At 41.7% G+C, this 25,420-nt stretch overlaps 1 protein-coding gene across 3 annotated transcripts in view; it reads right to left on the bottom strand.

Annotated features, from left to right (window-relative positions):
- The window catches only part of kcnq1.2 (potassium voltage-gated channel, KQT-like subfamily, member 1.2), a 158,051-nt gene that overhangs the window by 57,893 nt on the left and 74,738 nt on the right, over window positions 1–25,420 (bottom strand). For all 3 annotated transcript variants that reach the window (XM_086209500.1, XM_086209502.1, XM_086209501.1), the window contains 2 exons: window positions 1,497–1,572; window positions 575–669 (listed from right to left, as the gene is read on the bottom strand). In XM_086209500.1, coding sequence (XP_086065626.1) covers window positions 575–669; window positions 1,497–1,572 — 171 coding nt within the window. The remainder of the gene's footprint in view (window positions 1–574; window positions 670–1,496; window positions 1,573–25,420) is intronic.

Raw genomic sequence — 25,420 nt, 5'->3', positions numbered from 1 at the left:
TTTATTACCTAGTCGACCTCCTTCATGTCTTCAGTTGCATAGTTTTAGTATGAAAATTACTTGGAAAACAACAACAAAAACAAGTATATGGAAAGAGGAGGTTCTAATTTTCTGAGGACTGGACTTGATGACAGCTCAACAAGGCAAGTCAAGGTGTAACAAACCAGAGAGAAGTGAGTTAGACAAGCAATGAAGGCAGGAACATGCTGAACTGAAAAGTATCATAATGGTGCTGCTGAGATTATTTGCTGAAAATGAAAGGCTTGTAACATCGCCATTTCTCCTGCTCCCTGTCTTGATGATATAGTCAGTGATGTCAGCGCTGCTGAGCTTATATGACAAGATTTAGCAAGCCGATTGTGATGCAAATGATGCTTCACAGCTACCAAACTGTCAATGTGAAAAAAAGCCAGTGACTTAACTGGATCTACTTTGTTTTGAGAAGACTTTTGTTTCAGAACTAGATTATTTCTGCTGTCAACATGGTATTGCTACAAAATAACTCGTGAGTGAGATGTGAGAAGTTAAAAGAGCTCAACAAAAGCCTGAAGAGTCAAAGAGATGGAGGCAGCACCTTCTTTGCAGCTCCTTGATGCGCACCATCATGTTGAGATGCCCTTGTGAGTACTGCTCGATCACGTCCCGCACATCATAGGGCTTCCGCGCTTGCTGTGGACACACAAAAGCCATTGTCAACCATAGCTGCTGTTGCCTGGTCCCCAAAAAACATCCCCAACCCCCATGGGTGTAAAGGGTTCATTGTTAACTCAGTGTGTGTGTGTGTGTGTGTGTGTGTGTGTGTGTGTGTGTGAGAACGCGTGGTCATGTAGAAAGCAATTGTATCAAGACCCTTTCACAGCTTTGTTTAGTGTGACGTCGATACACGCAGCATCAGAGAGAACCCGGTGAACTCTTTATGGTATCTTCAGTATACATGGCCAAGTATAGCTGCAGCTGAGATCACTTAGGCCATAATTGAAAACATATAGAACACTTGGAAACAGTAAGAATATAGGAACCATTCCACAATAACATGTAGCGTGAAAATGACAGGCAAAGCATCTCAAGCATGATTATCTTTTCTTAATTGAAGCATTTCGCTGCACAAAATTGTTCCACTGCACACTACAGGCACTTGAGGCCACGTCCTGCAGTATACATGTGTGTATTTTAACAAGTGCGTGTGTGTGTGTGTGTGTGTTCAGGCCAAAAAAACAGGTTCCCATGGTACTATGCTTGAACTGAAGTGTGCACAAAGAAGACATGCAGGAGCAGGTTTGTGCCATTGACACACCAGCATGCACAGATATACACATGTACGGCAGAACTGCAGCTGATATATACCCTCGGGGCTCCCCCTCCTCTTCCTGTTTAACCGTAAACACACACACACACACACACACACACACACACACACACACACACACCACAAACTTCATACTCGATCTTTATCTCATCATCTCCCACTTGCTCGCTTGTTTTTACTCAGTTCTTACCTGAAATTTCTTCCTGGCCACAAAGTATTGCATTCTGCGAAGGACTTTTACCGCTGATCTCTGGGCATGGGACAACCTGTGACAGAAAGAACAACTGCTCTAATCCCTGATGGTTAAGAGTACAGATGTTTCCTTACTGAAAAAAAAAAAAAAAAAAAAAAAAAAACAAGACACGAAAGACCTGCATGACCCGAGCCAAGTATAACTGGCCCTTTGACGTTCCAGGATCGACAGATGTGTATACTCCCCACCAGCACAATATATGAACATACAGTATAAACAGGAGAGTACACACGCACAAGGCAATTCACCTCTGATGCATCCCAATAACTGTATAACTCAAGCAAAGAAAAAAATCTTAGCTTGTAGTCTCTTGAGCACCTACAAACACACAAAAGACCAATGGCAACAGGTGCTAGAGGAAGTATCCTTGCATGTATTATTGTAGTATTGATATTTACTACAACCCCTATAAACAGGTGTGCATCAACATTCATATTCAAATACATGTGTCAGTGCAGACCAACCAGATTCTCTATCAGTGCTGCATGACTTTATTGTTCCCACTGGAAACTATGAATCTGCAATCTCGTGTAAAGTGAAAAAAGAAGAAAAACAGACTCCATTCGCATCTAAAAGAGTCTTGAAAAATACATCCACTGGCTCAAAGCTGCACATCTGTGTCAACACAGAGGAAAACCCACTGGTATGGAGATAAATACTTGAACAGAAACCACTGGATGCAAACAACCGAGACACACACACACACACACACACACACACACACACACACACACACACACACACACACACACACACACACACACACACAAACTCATTCTTGCATTCCATAGTGACTGTATGGCATGCACTCGTGTTTGTTTTTTCATGGCGGCACATCTCCTTCGATGTTCCATGTGTGACAGCAGCGTGTTTGGATGATGTGTGCTGTGAGCGAAACCAGAATATGGGAAAACAGGGACGGAAGATTTGTTGACTAAGTGGATTTCATTGATTCGAGTGATTCAAAACATGCAAACACTAACACAGATGGACTCAGCTGCGCATACACAAAGAAAGTATAACAAATCAAATGTAATTGCTTCAAAAATTCCCAAACTTTTCAAGACCTCAGCATGTGGAGAGTTGTCAAGTTGTCATATGAATTTATGAAATGCTGAGCCTCATGTATCATATTCTCAAGGGCATGGAGGACGATCAAGTGAGATCGTATCACTGATGCTATTATGAAATAGTTATTTAGTATATTTTATATTCCAATAGCGGCTTTTAAAAAATTCATTCAGTCCAGCTGCACCAAGCTCATACGCACTTGTGTAGATTCACAAGCTAATCTGAAAAAAAAAAAAAAAAAAATCACTTACTTCATGTCAGAGTTGTAAAGCAATTGATCTGTTTTATCAATCTAAATCATTGTGTACTTGTTTGCACATCCACTTGCATGATAACACCTCGAATTAGCTCCATCCAAAAAGTTTCTAAAGGCTCATCCTGGACAGGTTTGCTGGAAGCAGACGCTAATCCCAGTTAGTATTGGAAGAGAGGAGGACACACTTGACACCACACTTGACAGGTCGCCAGTCATTCACATGGCTGACATAAAGAGACAAACAATTATTCACACTCACAATCACACCTATGGACAATACAGAGTCTTTAATCAACCAAATGTGCATGTTTTTACTGGGTGGGAGGAGGCTGTGGCACATACCACGCAAACCCCACACTGAAAGGCACCAGTTGATGGAGAAAACCCTCCCAGCAGGATGTTTTGAGTCTGAAGGTGGTGTATGACTAACTACTACACCAACGTGCAGGCCCCCTTAGTAGCTAATTTCCATGTAAATAACTGTTGTTGTGCATTCATTCTTTTCCGCATGGCAACAAAAAAGGTTAGCGTGGAATTTTAAGTGAGAAATTTAACTGATGAATGAGAGGAGAGTCAACTATTATCACCAAAATACAATAATCAAATATGAAGAGCTGCAAAACAAAAAAAAAAGACTGAAGCCACAAAGTGTTTGTTTTGAGCTCATGCATAAAGACAAGAAGCGCAACGGTGAGTGCTCACAATACAATTCTTCATATATGCTCTAAACCTATCAATCATTTTGCCATCTGTTTTTTTCATGTTGCAATGTTTTTGCATCTTGCTTTATTACGAACACACATCATCTACTGAATGCTCGCCTTCATCTGTTGCTCTGCTGGAGGTCACGATTTTTCAATTTCCAATGTCACTTTTCATCCCATTAAAAAGTCTTTGAGGAAGATCTGAACCAAGAGTCCCAGGACCACAATTTATTAAGCAAATAATAAAAACAGCACAGGTCATGTGGCAGGAGAGCTTTCAGCCATCTGTTGGTATCGGAGACATCAAAGTGAAGACAGTAAACTATAAGATGGTTGGGTTTTTTTTCTGGTTGGGATTAAAAAAACAGCACAAAAAATCAAGAAAAAGAAAAATTGAAAGATGATAGTTGGGTCACATTTCCACTGTACAGTTACACAATGGACTGGATGCCTCTGAGTGTGTCCGTGCTGCAAGAGCTCTTTACTGGCAGTTTTCACCGTAACTGCCACTGGATGGAAGTTATTCTCCACTTGAACGGCCTTCAAGCAGAAAATGAATGACTCCATTCTCATGTCAAAGCCGATGCTTTTGAATGTAAGGGGTAATCCATGTGTGTGCGTGCTGTTTTTAACATTTCTCTCAAGCTATGTCCCAGTCAAAGCAGGCACACCCACATATACATCAGCACACAGAAACACACACACACACCAGCCTCCCACTCCCCAAACAAGAGTCTTTGTGGAGTCAACAAGTCGCTCTGAGGTCTTAATTAGGCAAAGGGACAACAAAAGGACTTAACCGACAATGCACTGACATGGGACCATAAAACATGAACATCAAAGGCTGTCGGGTTGCTGTCTTTTTTCCTGCTCTCCATGCAAGGCCTGCCTAAGCTACAGGAGGAAATGCACACAAACAATACCAAACATAAAAAGCATGAGGCCCTCCTTCAAAAAACAAAAATTACCCCCCACCTTAGGGCCAGCCTCCATGCACTCGCTCGTTGATGAGGAGAAGGATGTTTTCTCCTCTTTTCTGTGTGACTCAGAGGTTCGAGTGTAATTGGGAGAGAAACACATGTAGGAAACAAAAAACATGTGCGGTTTCGAGCGTCGTACAACGTTACCCGGCTCCCTACTTGTCCTCCTCCTGTTTCCTGCGTTTGACACAAAAGCGCACACATGTTCATTGGGTAAGCATGATAAAAGAATAACATGGTGGGTTTTGCCCAATGCCGACCCCCCCCCCCCCGCTCCATTAAACATTTGGCACACAGAAACCAGAGGAATGTAACTCCCACATTTCTTTGTTGATGCTGCCCATCAAACACTTGACTCTGCTTAATATTCATCCCTCTATTTTTGATCTGTGATGAGAATGTGACCTGCTGGCGTCTCAGAAATCACCCACCAAGACTTGAACCCATTTTCCTTTTGAACGAATAATTCACCGCTGGAACAGAAGCTTATATGATGGCTTAAACCCTAATTCCTCTCCTCTTCTAAATAGACTCACAATTTTTCATCCCATCAGCTGTAAAAGGGACTTCCTTTTTTTTTTTTTTCTTTGCAGATTGCCACTCTGGAGACCATGGAGTTGTCAATGGTAATGCTCATCCCTCCAAGCTCTGTCTTTGGCAGGGCAATGTCAAATATCCTGTCCTGCTTCCATGGAAGAACCCTGCAATAACCTTGAAGTTAGTCAGGAGACAGCAGGACAGCAATGTACTACTCGCTCTATGCCCAGCATGACTTCTGGTGTGTGCAGGTGTGTGTGTGTGTGTGTGTGTGTGTGTGTGTGTGTAAGATAAGCTTTATGACTTGTGCTTTGGTCCATCAAAGAGATGTGCTCTTCCTCTGTTCTCCTCAAAAACAGACATCCCTTTATCATATCTGGGAAGGATAAAATGACTACACTCTCTCAGGAATGTTTGATCTAAAAAGTCACGGCACCACTGAAGGTGCCGCCGTATGAATTATTACAGCAGCCCGCTAGCAGCCACATTTCCAATCCAGTAAGGGTTTCTCAATCTGGCTAGTCTCAACTAAACATTTGCCTTGATTGTTCAGGTGATCAGTCGACTAGTTTCACACATTTATGACGTTACTTTTCTGAATAAACTGTTTGGAGGGTATTTGAAAATTATTTGAGTTTCAGGGCTGGGAAAGAATATCATATATAACACTGATAACATTGTGCTCACAGAACACATAGAGCCTTAATAATCATCCTTGAAAACGAGTTAGGGTAACGCTAACCTAACATAAAACATGTGTTTTTGTTTTGCAACAAAACATAAAAGAAGGATTCCCGCTCTCAATATCTAATAAGGAGGCATGGAAGCAGTGAAAGCTTGTTGCCTCCCTCAGTAGAAGTTACATGCCATTTTGTCACCTCTGCCACAAATTTAACAAGCAGCACTCTAACAATTCATCAAAATCGGGACGTGGCTGACTGCAGTTTTCAAATTGTAGAGGAACCAGTATTTATTAAAAAAGCTAATTGTGTCAAAGTCACATTTTAAGTTAAATATTGTGTTGCAGATGCGTCCTAAAAGTAACGTTAAATAGACTTGAGAAAACATCTTTAATTCAGAACCCCACAAAAATGGTGCCAAATCTTTTTTTTTTTCTCAATGAAAATGAGACTGATGATTTAGAAAATTAACATGCACTCTAATATCTCAATTTTCTAATATCCCATGAGAGGAAATAATCGCATCTGGATATTTTTTTTTTCTAAGCTGCAGCCCTCGTTGGCATTGAGTTTGGAAAACAGACTGGAACAGAAGATATAAATTAGTAATCACATGCTGCTTTAGAAATCCAGGGATGAAACTGGTGTTTTCTTACACCACTCTTCACTTCTCTCCGGTACATTTACTACAAACTTGAGGTACCAGAAAACAAAAAACAGCAACTCCTCATAATCTATTAATGAGCGGGTTTAGAAAATGTAAGTGTACACGGGTATTTGCAGCGGTAGAGGAGCATCTGTATTTCTCTGTTAAAGAGGGTCAAATACAATGTTTCCATTGAGTGATGTACGTGGCGGCTGCGGAGCAGCACGGAGCAGCTGGTCAAAAGCGGCTAGTGACACAACCGTTTCCTCCTCCCTGAGTGTCTGCTCGCTTATTTTTTATGTCCCCCATTCCCCGATCATTAGACACTGATCAAGACATTCTGGAGACAATAGCGGCAACAAAGTCAGATCAAAGTGCCGTGGCCATTAAGAGCAGATGACAAAGAGAGAACAGACCACGTTTGATGTGTGTGGTCACCACAGTGGTGAAAGAGACAGACAGACAGACAGACAGAGGTAAGAGCTCCACTATCTTTGTGCTAGTGTACTTAAAGAAAGCTGCAAAAAAAAAAAAAAACAGTTTCATGTTACAAGAGGACTCGTTAATACGCGTTAAATCAGAAAAATAGATGCAGCACATAAAACCTTAAACATTCTTCACCACGGGAAAGTCGTTTTTAGCCTTTTTTCACTTCATTGGCTTCAGTGGTCCCCATTAAGTGATTTTTATTTGGATAGATACATAGATAATGGATAGATAGATAGATGGATAGATAGATAGATAGATTGATAGATAGAATTAGATTTGTAGTTCCATATGCATGTTTCTGTAATCTGACTGCATTAACATACACACACACACACACGCACACACGCACGCACGCACGCGCATACACATACACTAAATATTTCTGAAGGTATTCTGAATTAATGTCCCATGTCCAAAACTTGTGAAAGAATCCCACCAATGAAAATAACTTCTCACAAGACATAGTCTACATAGCGGTGACCTCAGAAAGGCCCCACCCATGTTTTTCTGTTAATGACGGCACGTCTCACAACCTGTCATTATTCCAGGAGAGCAGAGACAGACAGCTAGTTCTCACCACAGCCAGAGATGATTGGAGAGGAGCACACTTCTAACAAGTTGACTAATGACTGGTGAACTCCTCTTGACACAACTCAAAGGTCAAATTAACTAAAGATTTGGGCGAGGAGGTTTCAAGACAAACCGCCAAGAGCATAAAAAGCTACAACTGTGGGAAAAACAACAATACAGATCTGATCATTTTTCCTGCTTTTTTTTAATATAAACTACGTGAACCCATGAATCCTGCATTCAGTATCAGTGAACTGAGAGCAGTAAAACAGAAAAGGTCTGCAGTGATGGCTTCCTCGCATATCTAACCAGACTGACTCAAGGTCTGAGGGTTAATGTTCCATGCCTTAGGTGTAGCCTAAAGAGGGGGCTGTAACTACTCTTCAAAGTGAACCAAATTACAGAGTCAGATAGATTTGGGGTCAGTGACCCCCTCTTTGGTGCTGGACCTCAGAGCTTAATGTTTTGCCTAAGGTGTACAAGTAATATGGACATGCATGTTTGTGGATTTAGCCGCGTAAAAAGGTTCACAAGACTTTTTTCTTCTATTCTAATGCATTTCCCAGGTAGTCTATTCACAATATTTTGGTTCAGATTGCAATTCCTATCTGCAAATTGATGAAATTGTGTCCAAACACTAGTGGTCCTGAGGGGACAGATCCTATTTACTTTAGAGCTCCCCTGAGTTAAGTGCCGCAATGAGGTTGACATTTATGTTTAGATTAGATGACATTTAGATTAGCTTTATTGTCATCGTTTAAGACAATTACATTATAGAACTCTTTTCCTGCATTTGGAACAGCAGAAATAAACAGATTGACAATAATTACAGACATTGAGCAATTAGTCTTGTAATGTACATGCTACAATAAATATAAGAGTAATTTAGAGTGAAGAACTGTGATGAATTTGCCTCAAACTTCCCCGCAGAGACTCATTCTAATGACTTCGGTGATCCTCATACAAATACTTCAACATCTACTTGATTGACTGGCGCAGTATTTTCTTCAGGCATGGTGCATTCCAAATAATTCTAGTGTTCACCCAACCTTTCCTTTAGTGCCACAATATTGATATTTCTGCAGAGGCCATCATTATCCGCTGAATTATAATAACATTGATCTTCATTCCATTTTGCCCCATCATCTGATCAAAGTTTCAGTTCATCTAGTACTTTGGTTCGTGACCGTACAAAACTAAGCATTAGCATACAGCTTAATAGCGCCTGAGGTTTGAATACATTGTAAATAACATTGGAGACAGTTTATGGTTGTGAAATGAAAGTTAAGTTCACGAGCGTCGTCTCTGGTGGACATTCCTGCGGTCAGCACTCCAACTGCACGCTCCTATCTGCAAGCGCCCAGGTGCCTTTTATTGTGGCGGGTTCAAAGTACAACTGTGGCATATTTGTGCTGTTTAATCTTCATGCTGACATGCCACACTTGTCAGGTGGATGGATCTTCTTTGCATAGTGCTAACTGACACGGATTTTAAAAGCTTAAATCTTTCATACGGAGTCTTAAATTTTTTTTTTTTTTTTTTTACTTGAAGTCGTGAAAAATGTTTTTTATGTTTTTGAGTGTGGCTAACTGACTCTGTTTAAAATGACAAATGGGGAAACCTTACACAAGGTGCTAAAAACCTGATACGTACCAGTATCTACTACAAATGAGAGCAATTACTCCAATGCATGAACATCCAACACATTCCTCCCTGCTAAGGCCTACATTCTTGAGATCTAGTGTGTTTGTATGTGCATGATTATGCGCGTGCATGTTATGCGGTGAGGAGGGCGATTAGGTTTCTCCAGTGGGGGAGGAAAGGGGAGAGGTGGTGAAGAAGGATTTATAATTCATGGCCTAATAGGATTTGTTGCTGTTTAGCAGGATTAAGCATGTTAGAGAAAGAATCTATTTATTGCCGCCAGTCGGGGGGTCCCCTCGCAAGGGTAGGGTAGGGAGATTTTTGGGGTGGGTGCATGGTGGACCCTTTACTTATTTTTTTTTTTTTTTTTTACTGCAGTCATTTTCTGGGATAACCCCTGGCACATTGAGGCCCCAGAGCAACCTCCCCCTCTTCCTCTTAGTCCAGCTTCAGCCACCATTTTTGGATTAAATTGGCTGTTTCTCTTTCATAGTACTCTGATAATCCAAGCACATGAGCCTGGTGGTTGGTCATGCCAACGCACATGGTTGTTCATGTGTGTTTCTGTGTGTGTGTGTGTGTGTGTGTGTGTGTGTGTGTGCTGAGACAATAAACGCCATATCACCCTTGGGGGAGCAAGGGCCTGCTGGTGGTGCTGGTCACAGACCTGCCTACGTTCAGCCTGGCTTAACCCCGGCTATGGACCCTGCGGGAGGACGGAGAAGAAAGAAAGGAGAGGAGATAAGAGAAGGAGTAAAAGAAAGAAAGGAAGAGATGGAGGGTGACCTGTTGGCCTTCTTAGTGAAGGGGCTTCCCCTCTGTAAACCAATGGGTTTAGATTATAAAACTGCTGTTTTTCAAAAGAACATTATTCTTTCATTCATGTGAGGCTACAGTGGGGGGCTGAGAGCCATTAAAGGCTGCAGATTAATTAGGCCTCTCTACAACGGACGTCAGACTTTTTCTTCCACTTTTCTGCATTGGGAGGTCGTGTTGGCCTCTAATGGCCAGCAGTGATTGCTGCATGTCAGTTTATGGTTGGGCAAAAGAGATGAAGATGGAGAGAGCTGAAGATGAGGAGGGACAGTATATTTAATCTGGCATCAATTAGTGCAGTCTCATATTCATGTGAGTAAAACCATTCATAGAAGTATGTGAGATACTCCGCCCAGAGACACACACTACCTCTGTTTATGTTGGCCATCACTCTGACAGTGAGGTGCATTTATGAATGAGAATTATGGAGACAGAGAGAGAGAGAGAGAGAGAGAGAGAGAGAGAGAGAGAGAGATGCATTTAATTTATCTTGAACTGATTGATTTCCATTCCTTTCACTCTCAGGAGACTCCACATGTTGACCATGAGCACTTACAAGTAACGCTCTCCCACAATCTCTTACTTTGAAGGAGCAACTTTACGAGCCCCGTGAGCACCTGTAGCGTCATTCATCAAACAAAGATACTCAAAAACAAATGCTGCATGTGGCCAGGTTCATGTTATCAGAAACACACATCTTTCAGACTGACAAGTATGAAAAGACAAAGCCCTGTCATTCATTTAAATGAGGCGATACAATGATGCCAATTCATAGGTTTAGACAAAGATGCAGAACATTTTTTTTTTTTTGTTACACTGCAACATATCACCTGGAAAGGCATTGCATAGCCAATCACACACACGCACACATGGACAGACAGACACACACACACACACACACACACACACACACGCTTAAATTCCTGATGTATAACTTTGAAACGTGAAACCTTATGTTGCAATCATCACAGTGAAATATAAGACTCATGCCACCTGATAAATTCCAGGAATGTTGACATGTCTGATAAGCCTTTAAAAGCAATATTCTGTCTCTGTATTATTTCCATGCAGTACCATGTAGTTTACAGTCAAAATATCTCCTAAACTGCAACAGTTTGGATTATTTAAAACGGAAAAAATATTGAGCATTTAATCTTGTTATTTAAGATATGGGGGGAGGAGTAGAGAGGAGAGAGGAGAGGAGAGGGGAGTGCAGGCCAAATAAAACCTTACAAACTTCTTTTAAATGTGGAGAGGAAATTGGTGGGAAAAGGTCCACTAATGAACAGCCCCATTATTCTCTATTTCCCTTGTTTGTTTTTCATCTATTTGCATAGCGATAAAAGATAAGAGGCAAAGTACATGAATCAAAATGAGCACAAAATAATACGATAACTAATAAATACATTCCTCTCTAACTAATTTAATTAGTCTAATTAGTTACCTCGGTTTTGCACATTAGCCTCCTTAGTCAAAAAAAATCTGCCATATGCTAAAACTGGAAGTAAAGAAAGAATGTCAAGTAGAGAGAGAAAACAGAGAGAGAGATGCAGCGGTGGAGGGAGCTGAAGTGTTAACAGTTGTAACTTGTAGTGGAGAAAAGGGATTTATGGCAGCAAATGAGGCTGAGAGTGTCTTGGCAGACTTGCTTTGATAGCTTCCGTTCCTTATCCAGCGTACAATTAGCACATTGCCTCTGTCTGCAGGTCTGTCGCTGCCTGGGCGGTAATTACACCAGCAGCAGTTCAAACACACAAGCAGACAGAGAAGCACGCAGGCCGACACATTAGGGTGGAGAAAGAGTTGCTATAGGTGTGAATATGAGTGCTGTTACCACCACTCTTGTCTTTCACATTATCAGAGATATCAAAATTTAGATGTATTCATAATACATAAATTCTAACTATCACAGCTGCTCAAAGCTTTTTTTCCGTGCAATCATGCATGCAGACTTTAACGGACTCCATTTGTGGCGCTGTGCACTTGAGAGGCTATCATGTCTCATAATACCACCTAGAGATGACAGGAAGTCACTTGAGTCAAACTTCAGACTAGGAAATGAGATCTTGAGACTAAAAATCCAAGAGAAAAAAAAGGCAGAAGACATGACAATCTTGCAGAGGAAGAACATTTTATTGTCATTGTGCATAGACAGAATGAAATTTGTCCTTTGAATTTAAGATCCAGAGCTTTTGTCTGTGTCTGGATAAGGAATATTCCTCTAACATACATGTTTTTAATGGTTGGGAAACTGGCGCACCTGGAGGGGAGCATGCAAACTCTGGCCGGGCCTCTAACTGGGGGACCTTCATGCTGAGGTAACAATGCGTAACACTGAGTCACCATGCACTGCCTATGATTTCAGATGTCTGTGTTACAAGACCTGTAAAACCTGTACATCCCTAGAAATTTGCATATGCAGACTTGTGACAAGACTTTGCCTCTTGAGGTTAAAACTTGCAAGATCTGAAATTTTTAAAAAAAATCCCAAAACACTTGTTCCATAATCTTCTTATTTACCACTGGTTTTATTTCTTATATCTGATCCAGAGCTCGGGCCAGTATCAGATTAGCACATTCCTTTGAATTACAAGTGTAATATGTTCTACTGCAGCAGTTCCAATTAAAGAACCTTGATTTATATCACTTTTCTGAAAATTGTATTATGTCACATTTTGCTGTTTCATTGCCTCTTTGAAAGGCAACAGTGTCTGTCAGTAAAAGGTCAATTTTCATGTTGTGTTGTTGTGTAAGATGAGTACATTGTGGTGTGACTGGAACAGATGACCGTCTGCATCAGTTCTTGTTTATGAGCACAAAGAAGAAGGGTGCAAAATGAGGAAGACTGTCACATGTAAAAGGCTGACTACTGACCATGATCCCACCTTTGTGTGTTTGTGTGTGTGTGTGTGTGTGTGTGTGTGTGTGTGTGTGTGTGTGTGTGTGTGTGTGTGTGCGAGCGTGTGTGCATGCGTGTGTCAGAGACTGCTCCTCGCTCACTGCTATAGTGCGATCAGATGACTGTACACTGAGAGTTCACGAGCCCGGGAGGAGGTGAAAGATGATCAGAGGGCTTGGTGGGTGCAGCAGGGTCTGTGATTGGTCAAATTGACCCTCCTAATGTTCTCTGCTGAGATGGGATGTTCAAGGGGGAGTGTGTCAGGGCGAATTATGGTTCTGTATCAGTGTTCATAATGCTCAAAAGTTATACACTTTTAACTCAACACTACTGTATCAACAAACAATGGAGCCGTTTCTGGGATCATCTGAATGTGGTTTGACAGCTGTTTAAACACTATTTGAATACTATTAGCAGGCCTGAGGCTTTGTTGACGTCTGCAATGTTTTTTCACATTAAAAACAAAGGCAGGTCATCTTCTCCTTTTGAGTCAATATCAGTTTAATTCCATTCATATTCAAATAGAAAAAAAAAGCTTTATTTTATGTGATGCAAACGGACTGTATTAGCGCTGATGACCTGAAGGTAAAAAAGTACTGCTTGCACTTGTTTAACACTGCTCCGACATGTTTGACTATTGTTCCAGCATGTACAACAAGCATTTGAGGAATATTTGGTGTTATTTCATACCTTTGCAACAATGAAGCCAGTTCTGCTGATCTTGATATCATATTCCAGAAGATATGAAATCTAATTTGTGTGAGAAAGCCAACAATAGCTAGAACATTTGGGACAATGTTGAAAACAGGCTTAGCTGCCAACCTTCAAAACAGAACAGGCTGAACTGAATGTTCAATTCAAGCCCAGAAGATAAAACAAAACTCCAAATCTGAACAAAAGTTTGTACTCTGGAAAGAATGGATCTTCTATCGATGTAATACTATCGTGATATAACAACTCTGACCTAATAACACCGCAGAGTCTGTAAGCCAAGGTAATGAATATGATGAAAAATGACTTCCAACACTACTCCACACTGACAGACAGGAAAAACAGACATGCTGGCTCAGAGCCCAGAGCATTATATGACAGACTGAAGTTCAGAGGCATTTATTTGTCATAATACTAAACTTACTTGAGATCAGCTGATATCTGTCAACATGTTTCACGTACTATTGGTGAGGTACGGCAGTGAGCGATTGTGTCAGTAATGTTTACACCAAACAGAACAACTTGGAGACCACAAGGTTTAGGGGGAGAAAATGGTAAGAAAACATGCCTCAAAAAAAGAAGAAAAAGGAGAGAGGAATTAAAAAAAAAGAAGAGGGAAAGTGCGAGATTCACCCTGTTTTCAAAGAGCTCAGTTATGAGAGTGGTTTTGCAACGAGGCGCTGGGAACGGGGTGCAAAGCCATAATTGGATGCTTGTCCCGGGCCAATTTTTCAGGGCAAATTATCAACGCATGGGTTGGATTGCTAGGACCACATTGTGGAGGTGGGAACAGTGGGAGCTTTGAGGGGCCAGCGTGACGAGCTAATAGAATCATTTAGCATACTGGGATAACAACAGCATGTGATGGATGGTGCAGGAGTCCTGCATCTGCTGCTGCCATGTTAGACCTGCTGAGATACTGCAGACGTACCTTTGCTCAAGGTGTGGAGCCGAGTGTGTTTGTAGGTCTCTAGATCAACCAGGACATTTGAATGCGTGTGTGTGCTGGCACTGAAAACACAAGCATTGGCAAAAGGCCTGTTGGCAGAACGCACCAAGCGTTGTTTATTTCAGCGCGTGTGAACAAAATGATGACTGAGCATGTTGCTTTTGGAAAGCCCACTCTGCTGTGCCATCTCAGCTTAGGACTGCCTTGCATACCCTCTCCCTGCTGCTAAAAACAAACGCAGCCTGCTACTGGACTCCTCATTCCCAGATCCAAACTGGCAAAAGAAATATACTTAACACTAAAATACAGAATAGTCTTATGACAGCAAATTTGAAGTATTCCTACAGGTAGCATTATTTCAAGAGTATTATTCATAACAGTTTGTCAAACTCCCTGACCTTACAACTTCTGCAGCTTTTACTGCAGGGGTGTCACTCACAGTGTCTTTAAATGCAACATAAAACAGTTTATGTCCTTTTTTTTTTTTTAAGTGTTCATGAGCAGCAGTTTCAAGGTTTGGATGGAATAATTGAGTCATCACCGCAAAAACATGAGCAGTTGAAAAAAAAAATCTTATTTTTTTGACCAGAAACAGCAAAACTCATAACAAACAGCCAAGTACAATAAAAAAACAAAAAAAACAATAAAAAAAACAATAATAGAGCTTAACATTCTGGTGCAATCACCGCTGTGGCGGGCAAAATCTCACAACTGTGCTGCATTCACGTTTGTATGATGCAAGTCTGTTTTTCCCTTGAAAACAAGAAAACAATTTCATTTTCAAACAGTTCGGGTTTGTGCCTCTGACTTGCTTCTTCACCACAACAAAGAGGCTTTTGGTCTTTCTTTGGCAAGGTGACAGAAAACAATGATTCCTCAGCAAAAAAAATAAATAAATAAAAATAGAAAATGTAAAAACCAATGACCATAACAAGAGCCATCCATGCTGCTGTTTCAAGAAAAAGTTTGTTTTTTTTGTCAATTAAAGAACTTTCAAAAGTGAAATCAAAACTGCAGTACTGTCTATGTTTCAAAAACGACATATATATTGTATTATTCTGACCATACTACGATTTGGTTCCAGCTACTGGGATATCGCTCAAATTCGGACTAAATCTATTTATTGTAATCGAGTTCATAGGTAAGTGTAAAAGCTCAGTCGGACCCAGTATGGAACTGGGTGTGTAGTGGTTTTGAGTCAAAGGTTTTTATGCTATTGCTGGATTGAAGCCAGTCAAGGAGGGAGGACATTTCATACATGAAGTCCTCTGGTGCCGGAGGTGAGGTAGCCCGGAGCTGTCAAGAGTGCTGCTTGTCCACCCCTGCCTGTTACACACTGCTGCACTCTGGGAAACACAACCTCACATACAACACACAAAAGCTCATATGTATATTCAACACTGTGCTCACAGATACACACGGAGACGTCCTCCAACACATGCACATAGAAATAACAGAGAAAGAAAAGGGTGGGGTGAGGGTGGGGGGCGGTGCAAGAAAAGGGAAGGAGCGAGAGAAAGGGCAGTGGGAGAAAGAGTGCAAGATAAAGAGAGTGAAAGAAGGGCTTCGCAAACAAAAGAAAAGTCAGTTACACACAGGGAGTAAGAAGGGCAGGGGAAAAAAGCTCTGAAAAACCAAAATCAGCACAAAAAAGGGGGGCTGAAAATAAAAAAAACCTGCCTTCAGACTTGGAGTGGGAGGAGTGGTGAGAGGGAGAGGCAGCAGAGGAGGACAGACTGAAAGAAAGAAAAAAATAGATATGGACAGAGCGAGAGAGAGAGAGAGAGAGAGAGCGCAGAGGAGGAGGAGAGTGTCAGGGCTAAGGGTGATTAAGCCTGGGGTCTCCTCTCTGCAGAGACACGTGCGTAGACTTAATCAAGTCGACGCCAGCCAGCCACATTTCCACATTACTCCCTGGCCGCCTGCCTGACAGGTCTGAAAGAAGGAAGGGAAGAGGAGCTAACGGAGCCCGCCCTCCAAAACAACCTACACCCTCCTTCTCCTTTTCCTCCTCCTCCCCGTGTTTTACCACCCCAAGGCCCCGAAGAGATGCCAGAACACGTGTGAGTTACGGTGGAGGGAGTGGACGGGTGGAAGTTAGGGAGCAAAGTGCAGAAATACTACCAGCTCCACTACAGGAGATGTTAATAGCTGAGAGAAACATTACTATCCCTGAAATCGTGACTATCTGCATTTCTGCCTTTGACCAGCTGGGCCTGATATTTGGGTGAATAAGTCAAAGTCAGGATAACGTCTGATGACAGCATCATTTGGAGTTGGAACACTGACGACAGCTGATTATATTTTTAGTGAGATGTGATTTCATCCCCATCAAGGCGATGGCCCGCAGAAATGTTGCATATGTCTGATAGTAGTATTTACAAGGAAATATACCACATTGTTCTATGGAGCCAGATATTGTATTTCTCGCCTGATGTGTTTTATTCAGCTGAATCAGATATTCTCATCTTCACTACTGTCTGTTGCATTCTTACTAATCGTAGTTTTGTAATTGTAGAAATTTCCAATAACCTACAGTTTTTCTTCCTGTCAAATATGAGTGACATGAATGTTTCCCTACATGACATCCTCTCATGAAAAAAAAAAAAGACTGTACACCTTGTCCTTCCCCTTTCTCCTCCTCTAGTACTCCTGTTTCACTTTCATATTCTGTCTCTTCTCTCCTCACTGAAGGCCAAGTCAGTCTGGACCCAAGGTGGAGTACAGCAATGTCATTCAATAGGCAGCTTAACTCCAGCACACTCGCTACAGAGAACAAACTACAGAAGCTTCTACACTGTAAAAAAAGAAAATCAGCCTAAAAAGTTGCTCTTGCAGTCACAAGTCAATGCAGAATGTCTCTCTTTCAGCTCTGTATAAAATTATCTCCACACTACTCCAACAGCAGATATAGAAGCACACATGCAGACGGCAGTGTGTCAACTATCGAGTGAAGATAAAGTTGAAGGTTTGCAATGTCAGTAGATAATAAAAATACAATATTCTATACGATTATTTCGTCAGGCATGAGTGAAATGCGTCTTAAAAAAATGCATTTACTTCATTTGGTAAAAAGTTCTGCAAATTGAATTTTTTTTTTTTTTTTTTTTTTTTACAGTGGAGCTTAGTGTCATTTCACAACAATGAGCCCAGCTTACAGCATTTCCAGTAATGGGTCAAGCTCTAATCTCCTGGAGTGAAAGTCCCTGATAGGGATAGAAACACACAGAGACATTTGGTTTCGTGCTACCGTTTGTGTACCAAGGTGTAATTTCAGTAAAACAAGGACCGGCTTGTGTGAGTCTAATCTGCTCCAAAATTATGCACAGGTGGTTTGATGATAAGGTAAGGAGGTGAAGATACAATGTGTGTGTGTGTGTGTGTGTGTGTGTGTGTCTGTGTATGTGTGTAGGTGTGCGCACGTGCGTGCGCATACCCTCTTGTGTATCTCCTGGCATTTTATCAAGTACAATCCTAAACATATGCAAGTGTGTGTCTGTGTGTGAGCGTGTGCCCACTAACACACAAGGAGGCCTTCAGTAGTGGTCTCCACTGACCTATGAGTGAGGGCTAATTAAGTGAAGGGAGATGACAATGAACAAGGGCCTCCCATAGGCCAAGCCATCACTCAGACCTGCTGTAATGAACACCCACCTACAGGTGTGCTAGACATCACACACACACACACACACACACACACACACACACACACACACACACACACTAATACAAAAAAGGGTCCACACTCCACTTCATTAATGCATGCACACATACTGTACTTCTGCAATACTTCAGGAGTAAGCCCTTTACGTGTAGTAGGGCCTCCCCTCTGTACTCTGTATTCATTTGGTCAACATTTGTGCACATTTCCTGAAAGCTTAAGGCCAGTTTACACAGTTCCACCTGTTTTGTCTTGTAGCAAATCTGGTTCTGACTGGCCTTTAGAGATACAGACCAAATGGAGCAACACTGCCAGAAATCAAGGGGGCAGTGATGGGCATCAAGATAACAAGAGGAATTTCAGGAGGAGAGGTTGTGAAAGTTGGTATTAAATGATATTTACGATGTCTCATCCAAACACAGGGAAAGACAACCACAAGAAAACAGCTGGGAGAAGACTAGACGAGCAGCCATGACTTTCATACATGAAGGGAGTATGAATGAGCCTGAGGTGTTGTTATATAAAATAAGACACCACATTTGTATCTAAACACACACACACACACACACACACACACACACACACACACACACACACACACACACACACACTTCAGAGGGGTGCAGCAGCTCTGTGAGCCTTCTGGTCATGTTTGTTGAGAACTTGTCCAACTGCAGAATTGTAAGGTCAATCAGTGAAGAGCCTTCCATCAGAAACTACTCCAAACAATGTTAAGTTCAGTTATACACAGCTGATGTTTACATGTATTTATGACACCAAATGCCCAAATATAGTAGTTCTACGTTGCTATGTTGGTGCCATAATCTATGGCGTTTTTAACTCAACATACACTGTGAGGAAACTACTCCGTTTTTAATTCACAACCCAATTTAGAATGATTTACTGCATAAAAAAATCTTACCAAACCAGCCATTCTTCACAATGAAGTACAACTTGAGTGTATTTGCCTTACACATTATATCCAGGTCTCCCCTGCTGACTCTCCTTTTCCATTTCAAATGATTAATTAAACTTCCCCATTTCGTTTCCTAGAAATGTGCCAAGTTAAGTGGCACTGCCTGAAGCTTCCGTCTGTGTTTTATGCTCTTAAATAAGACCCTAATTGCTTTTGAAAAGAAATAAATAAGGCAGCAGGCGGAGTGCATCCTACTGTTAACGGATTATTTCCTCTCTGAAAACAATAACAGAATGTTCTGTTTTGTTCCCCAAGGGGCCAGTTATATATTCTTTGCCTCCATTTCTGTTATGGACGGGTAATAAATGTAAAAGTTGGTCTAGCAGGAGTCCTACAGCAGAGTTGTGAGTGTAGAAAGTGGAATAAGCACTCATTTGTTCTGAAACTTAATATTTTCCCATGTCACAGTAGCCATCCGTAAAATTAACCCTGGAAAAACATTACTGAAATATGGAAGCGGTTCCAGCTTTGATGAGTTTGAAGCTCACACAATCCCAATTGGCGCAATCACAATTCTGCATGTAATGAGAAAGGCCTCTAGCCAAAACAAAGGCAGCTCCTTCAACAACAAAAAAGATATGTTTTTCCCCTACCCTGGTCTTTCTAGTACTGTGACAACAGGAAATTTGTCTCGACATCAAAGTCTAAAGAGGAAGTGACTCTTTTCCCCTCCCCTGTGTGTTGATGTGTCCCCTACACCTGACACACGATCAACACACACGCACGTTGTACACTTCAAGGCTTACTTGTCTCTCACGGAAACCTTGATCATGATATCAACTAACTGTATAATGACATTTGGAGACCACAACCACCTCAAGACCCCTCAGAGGCCCGGGAGAAGAGCCATTGGAAGTTTAATATGGTGGGAGAGTTTTGTGGGGGAGGCTCGTCCTGCGGTGGAATGCAAATATTTAGCTTGCCCCCGGTATAAAATGAAAATTACACAGTACAACAGGAATACCTGTGTAGCTACCCAGGTGACCGCCAGCCCGGCTCCATCCACCCAGATGTAAATATAGTAATTACCCACAAGTCTCGTGGACACAAAAGGAAGTCAGTTAAAGAGTCTTAGCAGTCGTTAGTGAACAATGATTCATGGCTAAAAATGAGCTGCAGGGACAGTAGGATGACATAACCAATCAGCGAGGCCATGAGAATGTTTCTCTGAGATTTAGGGTAGACATAAATATTTGTTGCTTTGTGATAAAGAGTAGGGGGTTTATTTGACTGAGAGACACAACAGTCAAGAGACGGGTCAACAATACTGCTTCGGGAATATAAACTCAGGCTTACACTACCAGAGGAAAAAGTAAGGGTGTTGGTGTGTGTTAGTATACGGGAAGGGAGGGGTTGAATCGGCTCATTGTTACCATTTTCAGGCATCCCATGAACCTGACATTCTCTTATATCCCACGTTCTGTGAATGCAACCTACGAATGAGAAAGAATTCCATCTGATTATGGGGACATAAACACCTTCTGACACAGTAACTAGTGTGTGTGTGTGTGTGTGTGTGTGTGTGTGTGTGTGTGTGTGTGTGTGTGTGTGTGTGTGTGTGTGTGTGTGTGTGTGTGTGAGAGAGAGAGAGACACGGAACAGGGAAAAAGGAAATAGTAGCAAAAACTCAACATGAACAGAAATACAGTAGAGGGATTCAGAGAGAAAAATCAGGAAAAGAAATAAAGCAAGCGAGTTATGGATTGACAGAAGCAAAACACAGGAGAGGAGGGAGGGAGGAAGAGGGAGAGTGCCCCCTAGAGAGAGGACAGAAAACATTAATGCAGTGACCTTGACACTGAGAGAAAGAAGCAGTGGAGACTTAGATATTACATAATTAAAGAGCTAAATAAGAACGGAATTTAGATAGGGATCATAAATGTAATTACAACCTTCAGCCCAAGTGTTTTTTTTTTCAATAACATTAAATGACAGTAAATCTAAGTTTTCAGTAGTTGATCCAAGTTTTTTAAACATGTATCTTGAAAGATAATAATTCTATATGGAAAGCAGAGTGCGCGTGTGCTAGTGTGCAGTCTCATGTGTGCAACTGTGACTTATATCTCTGTGCTTGCTGTGAGTGCGTGTCAGTCTATGCTAGCACTCAAATGGATTTTCCAGAGGCCGACAGAATACCAGTGCCATGTGTGAGCAGTTCTTTTCCTCTTATATTGGCCATGACACCCTCCCTCCCTCACCACACAGCACGGCAGCCAGCAGCACCTGCTGCACCATAAACACACCTGCAACGCAGTAAAACCGTGGAAACACCCCGCATGGAAAAACAACAGAACAAAATGGGGCAAAATAGAGACGAGCAGCACAAAGAGTACACATACAGGGTTATTGGCCTGCTTGAACACATTTACTGTAGATGGTTTAACACAATTTGAGTGTGTTGTTGTCATCATACAAAATAGGAATTAAAAAAAAAACACGGAGCTCTTTCAAGCAACATGAAAAAGAAGGGAATCCATAGACAATCGTGTGTTTCAAATGAGTAAAAGCAACAAACTATCCAGAACTATGTATAGCCTCCTGTTAGTGCTGCACGGCCTCCTGTTGCCAGCAAAAATGTTAACTTTTCTTTATTCTGGCCTCTTTGTAGTTTTAGGGCTGGAAGTTATCTTCAAAGATGACTCACTGGAGGCAAAGTGGCTATTGAAGTGTCTCATTTCCTTTTCTTATCCCTCCTTCTGTAAGAACTTTTTGCTATCAGTTTAAGATGAGACAGATCTAGTCGTGTCAGAGCTGGCAGAGTCCAAGGGGAGCTAAAGTTGATGGAGTAGAAACTAAACCTTTGAGCCAGGAGTGTCAGTGCTTTGATCAGGTAGCTTGTGAAAAATATGAAGCCAGATTGGCTTGGCTCTCGTTGTTATTTCAATGTATCATTTACAAATTTAATCAACATGTAAGGATCAGCTAAGTCACAACAGATGTCCAGGATATAAGGCAACCTATGCTCATGAAACATGCATGTGCGCACCAACATCATGCATAATCTTACAAATGTCCAGCAACAGTAGCCAGCGGGTACCTCACCCCCACCACCTTAAGAGACCCACAACAGACGCTAGCTCTCAGGGGGGTTGGCCTTTGTCCTCATGTCGTGGTCATGAGTTCGAGGCCAGAGTCGGTCTGTGATGGCCCATTATATCATTACTATCGACTGCGATTACACCACACAAGCCCCTGCATTGAGAATCCTAAACTAAGACAATCCTCTTTCTCCTTGGTGGAAAATGCAGTATCTTCAGATTGTTTTGGCAGTTAAGGTATAAAACTATTTGGTTAATGATAGTAGTGATGACCCTGTTTTTTGGGGGGTTTTTTTGTAAATCAAATTTTTGTCATGGACAACCACATTTTCTCATGTGGAGTCGACGGCCAAATCTTTTCACCTGATGGCGAGGAGCATCACCGGGAGGATGAACCCCGGACCTTCTCGCTGTGAGGCAACAGTGATAACCACTGAGCCACCCTACTGACCCCCCCCCCCCCCAGGTCTGAACAAGTGCTAATGCAAAAAAACAAAACACAGACTCTTTTGGATACAGACAGTCACACAGGAACTGAATCAGCAGCCCACATTCAGTTACACCAGTGTCTTCCCCACTGAAACAAGCCACATATTGCCTCTAAATATTTTAATGAATTCAAAGCACATTTTGTAGGACCACATGACACCTGTCCGTCAATAAAGTGAGTTTGCTAATACACAGTAGTGCGTGGCAGTGTGCATACACTTGGGACAAACCCAGTGATCAAGCAACCAACCACACTGCCCTCCCTCACTGTACCATAACTAAACGGCTTGTAAAGGGCTCCCCCAAAATTTTGACAGCTTTGCATATGAACACACAAGGGTCTCGTAACAATTAACCATAAATGAAGGAATGGAAGAAGAAGAAAAAAAGAGAGAGAGAGAGAGGGGCAATAAATCCCAGCTGCTCTGCTGGAGTTTCTTTTCTTAAAACGTCATTAAAGGAAAAGCAAAGGAAGATAGCTGTTGGATTCAGCAGTAATGGTGTGATTAATTTTGTATGTTTATTTGAGTTTGTCACAATGATGGGACGGGTGACAGGTGCTGAAAGCTGGTCCAAGTGTGGACACTGTATGATGATTTGCAGATGATGGCTTCTTTTTTCCACAACTCCTCGAAACCGGAGCCCATTTGGCTGAGTTCAGACTGTAACTGGACTGTTTCTTTCACTCTGTTTATTTCTTTCTCCCTTTCTCTCCTCCTGTCCTCCTCCTTTACTCCTCCGCCCAACCAAACCTCCATCTCCTTAGAAAGGCCAAGCAGTACTCACAGCTGGGAAGGAAAATATGAAATTCGGAAGAAAAAAAAAGAAAAATACTTGTTGCCATTCACATCTACTGATATAATCAGGGATCAAATTCATAGCCTCGCAAACTTCAGCGCTGCAGCCAAAGTAATATGATACTATCAGTGATAAATCTGAACAACCTCTGTCATGTGTTTCTTTCACCAGTGAGAGAAGAGAGTAATGTATCCCCACTCTTGCTGTATGTGTACCACAATAGGGTTTTGCATGTGTGTCTTGTATTTAAGTGTGTGTATGTGTGTGTGTGTGTGTGTGTGTGTGTGTGTGTGTGTGTGTGTGTGTGTGTGTGGTTGTGCGGCATGCCTTCCCAGTGCTCTGAAGTTCCCAGTCAGTCAGCCAGTTAGTCATTAGGAGCCAAGTTGTCACTAGCAGGCCTGAAGGTCATACATCACCTAACAGGCCCACAGGACAGGGACAGACGAGCTCCCAATCTGCCAAGAGCGTGAGTACATGCTCAAACACACACACACACACACACACACACACACACACACACGCACACACACAAACACAGAGTTAAATCACAGACTGAAAATGGCACCAGGAAGTTTGGTGCACAGAAGGCAACTTAAGACTTATGCATAACTAAGACATGAAACACACAAACAAATGAACAACACACACACACACACACACACACACACACACACACACACACACACACACACTTATACCACATAAGCACATTTTCAAGTGCCAACCCCTCGCCCCCTCCCCACCCCACCTCTCTTACGGGCATTAACATGTTGCAGGTTTCTGTCCCTTCCTTGTGATTTTTATAGGTCATGTAACTATATTCGCCACATAATAAAAATGCTTTTTACAGGGCCCAGGCTCGTCAGGGGGTGAAAAGCACAACCTCCATTTTTAATGATAATTAGTCACACATGACATCATATTTCTCCAAAGATGTAACAATTAAAGGCTGCTAGTTGCAAGTAAATTAAAACTTTGTGATAATGTTAACTGTAATAACCCAGATGGTTCCACTCGTATCTAAAAAAAAAAAAAAGTTATGCATTATAATTGGTCTATAATCCACCTGACAGTGAGCCAAAATGTGAGGATACATTTTTTTAAATTTTGCCAAGAATTCAGGAAGTTTGCAACCATTTTGATTTTTTTACGCATTAATTTGTATTTTAACCCAAATAAATATATTTCCCTCAACCGAAAAAAGTGTTTTTGTGCCTAAACCTAATTAGACCTTAGACGCAATAGTGTCAAAACTATCTTACAATATTGTATATTCCACTGAGAAGAAAACAAATGTGTGTCATTCTGCTTGAAGGGTGCAGGCGCAGGTGCACTGATCGTTCATGTAGCTGAACATTCTAGGAACATGCACCAAAAACTGTGCACAACTGCAAGAATAAATACAGATGCCGCCTGTGACTGCAACCACACATAGATGACACTAAGCTACAGCTACTGAAGAGACAGCTATGGGAGACAAAAGTCTACAAGAGACACTGTGGGAAGGCTGTGACTTAAGTTAGAAGGCCCTTTGAACCTGCAGTTTATAAATGCTCACCGATATCAAGTGGATCTTCCCCATGACCCCAAAACTATCTGTAGTACAATTCGAGACAAAACACCTCTATTCACATCCTTTCCTCTTCCTGTGGTTGATTGTAAAGCTTTGGCAGAAACTGAACATAATATCAGCTTAAAAGTTCCCTCTGCGTGACTGAGACTGGTGGGAGCTGAGATTTGAACCGAATATCACAAGTCCCTGATTTAATCTCATAATAGTCAGCTTTAATGTCCAAATGCAAGACATATGTGGCTTTGCTTTGGTTTGCTCACTCGAGCCACGTAGTACAAAGTCCCAGGACAAGACCCAGGAAGGAGAATTTGCACGGGACTGAAGCATCCATGCTAGTTCAGTTTGATGCTAATAAGGCAAGACATTATAAGGGC

Source organism: Aulostomus chinensis, chromosome 7 (assembly GCF_037954235.1).
Source record: "Aulostomus chinensis isolate RoL2024-O1b breed Wild chromosome 7, RoL_Achi_v1.0, whole genome shotgun sequence".
In the NCBI taxonomy this organism is placed as follows: Eukaryota; Metazoa; Chordata; class Actinopteri; order Syngnathiformes; family Aulostomidae; genus Aulostomus; species Aulostomus chinensis.
Note: the sequence above shows the minus strand (reverse complement) of the source record. Positions and strands in the feature narration are given on the sequence as shown.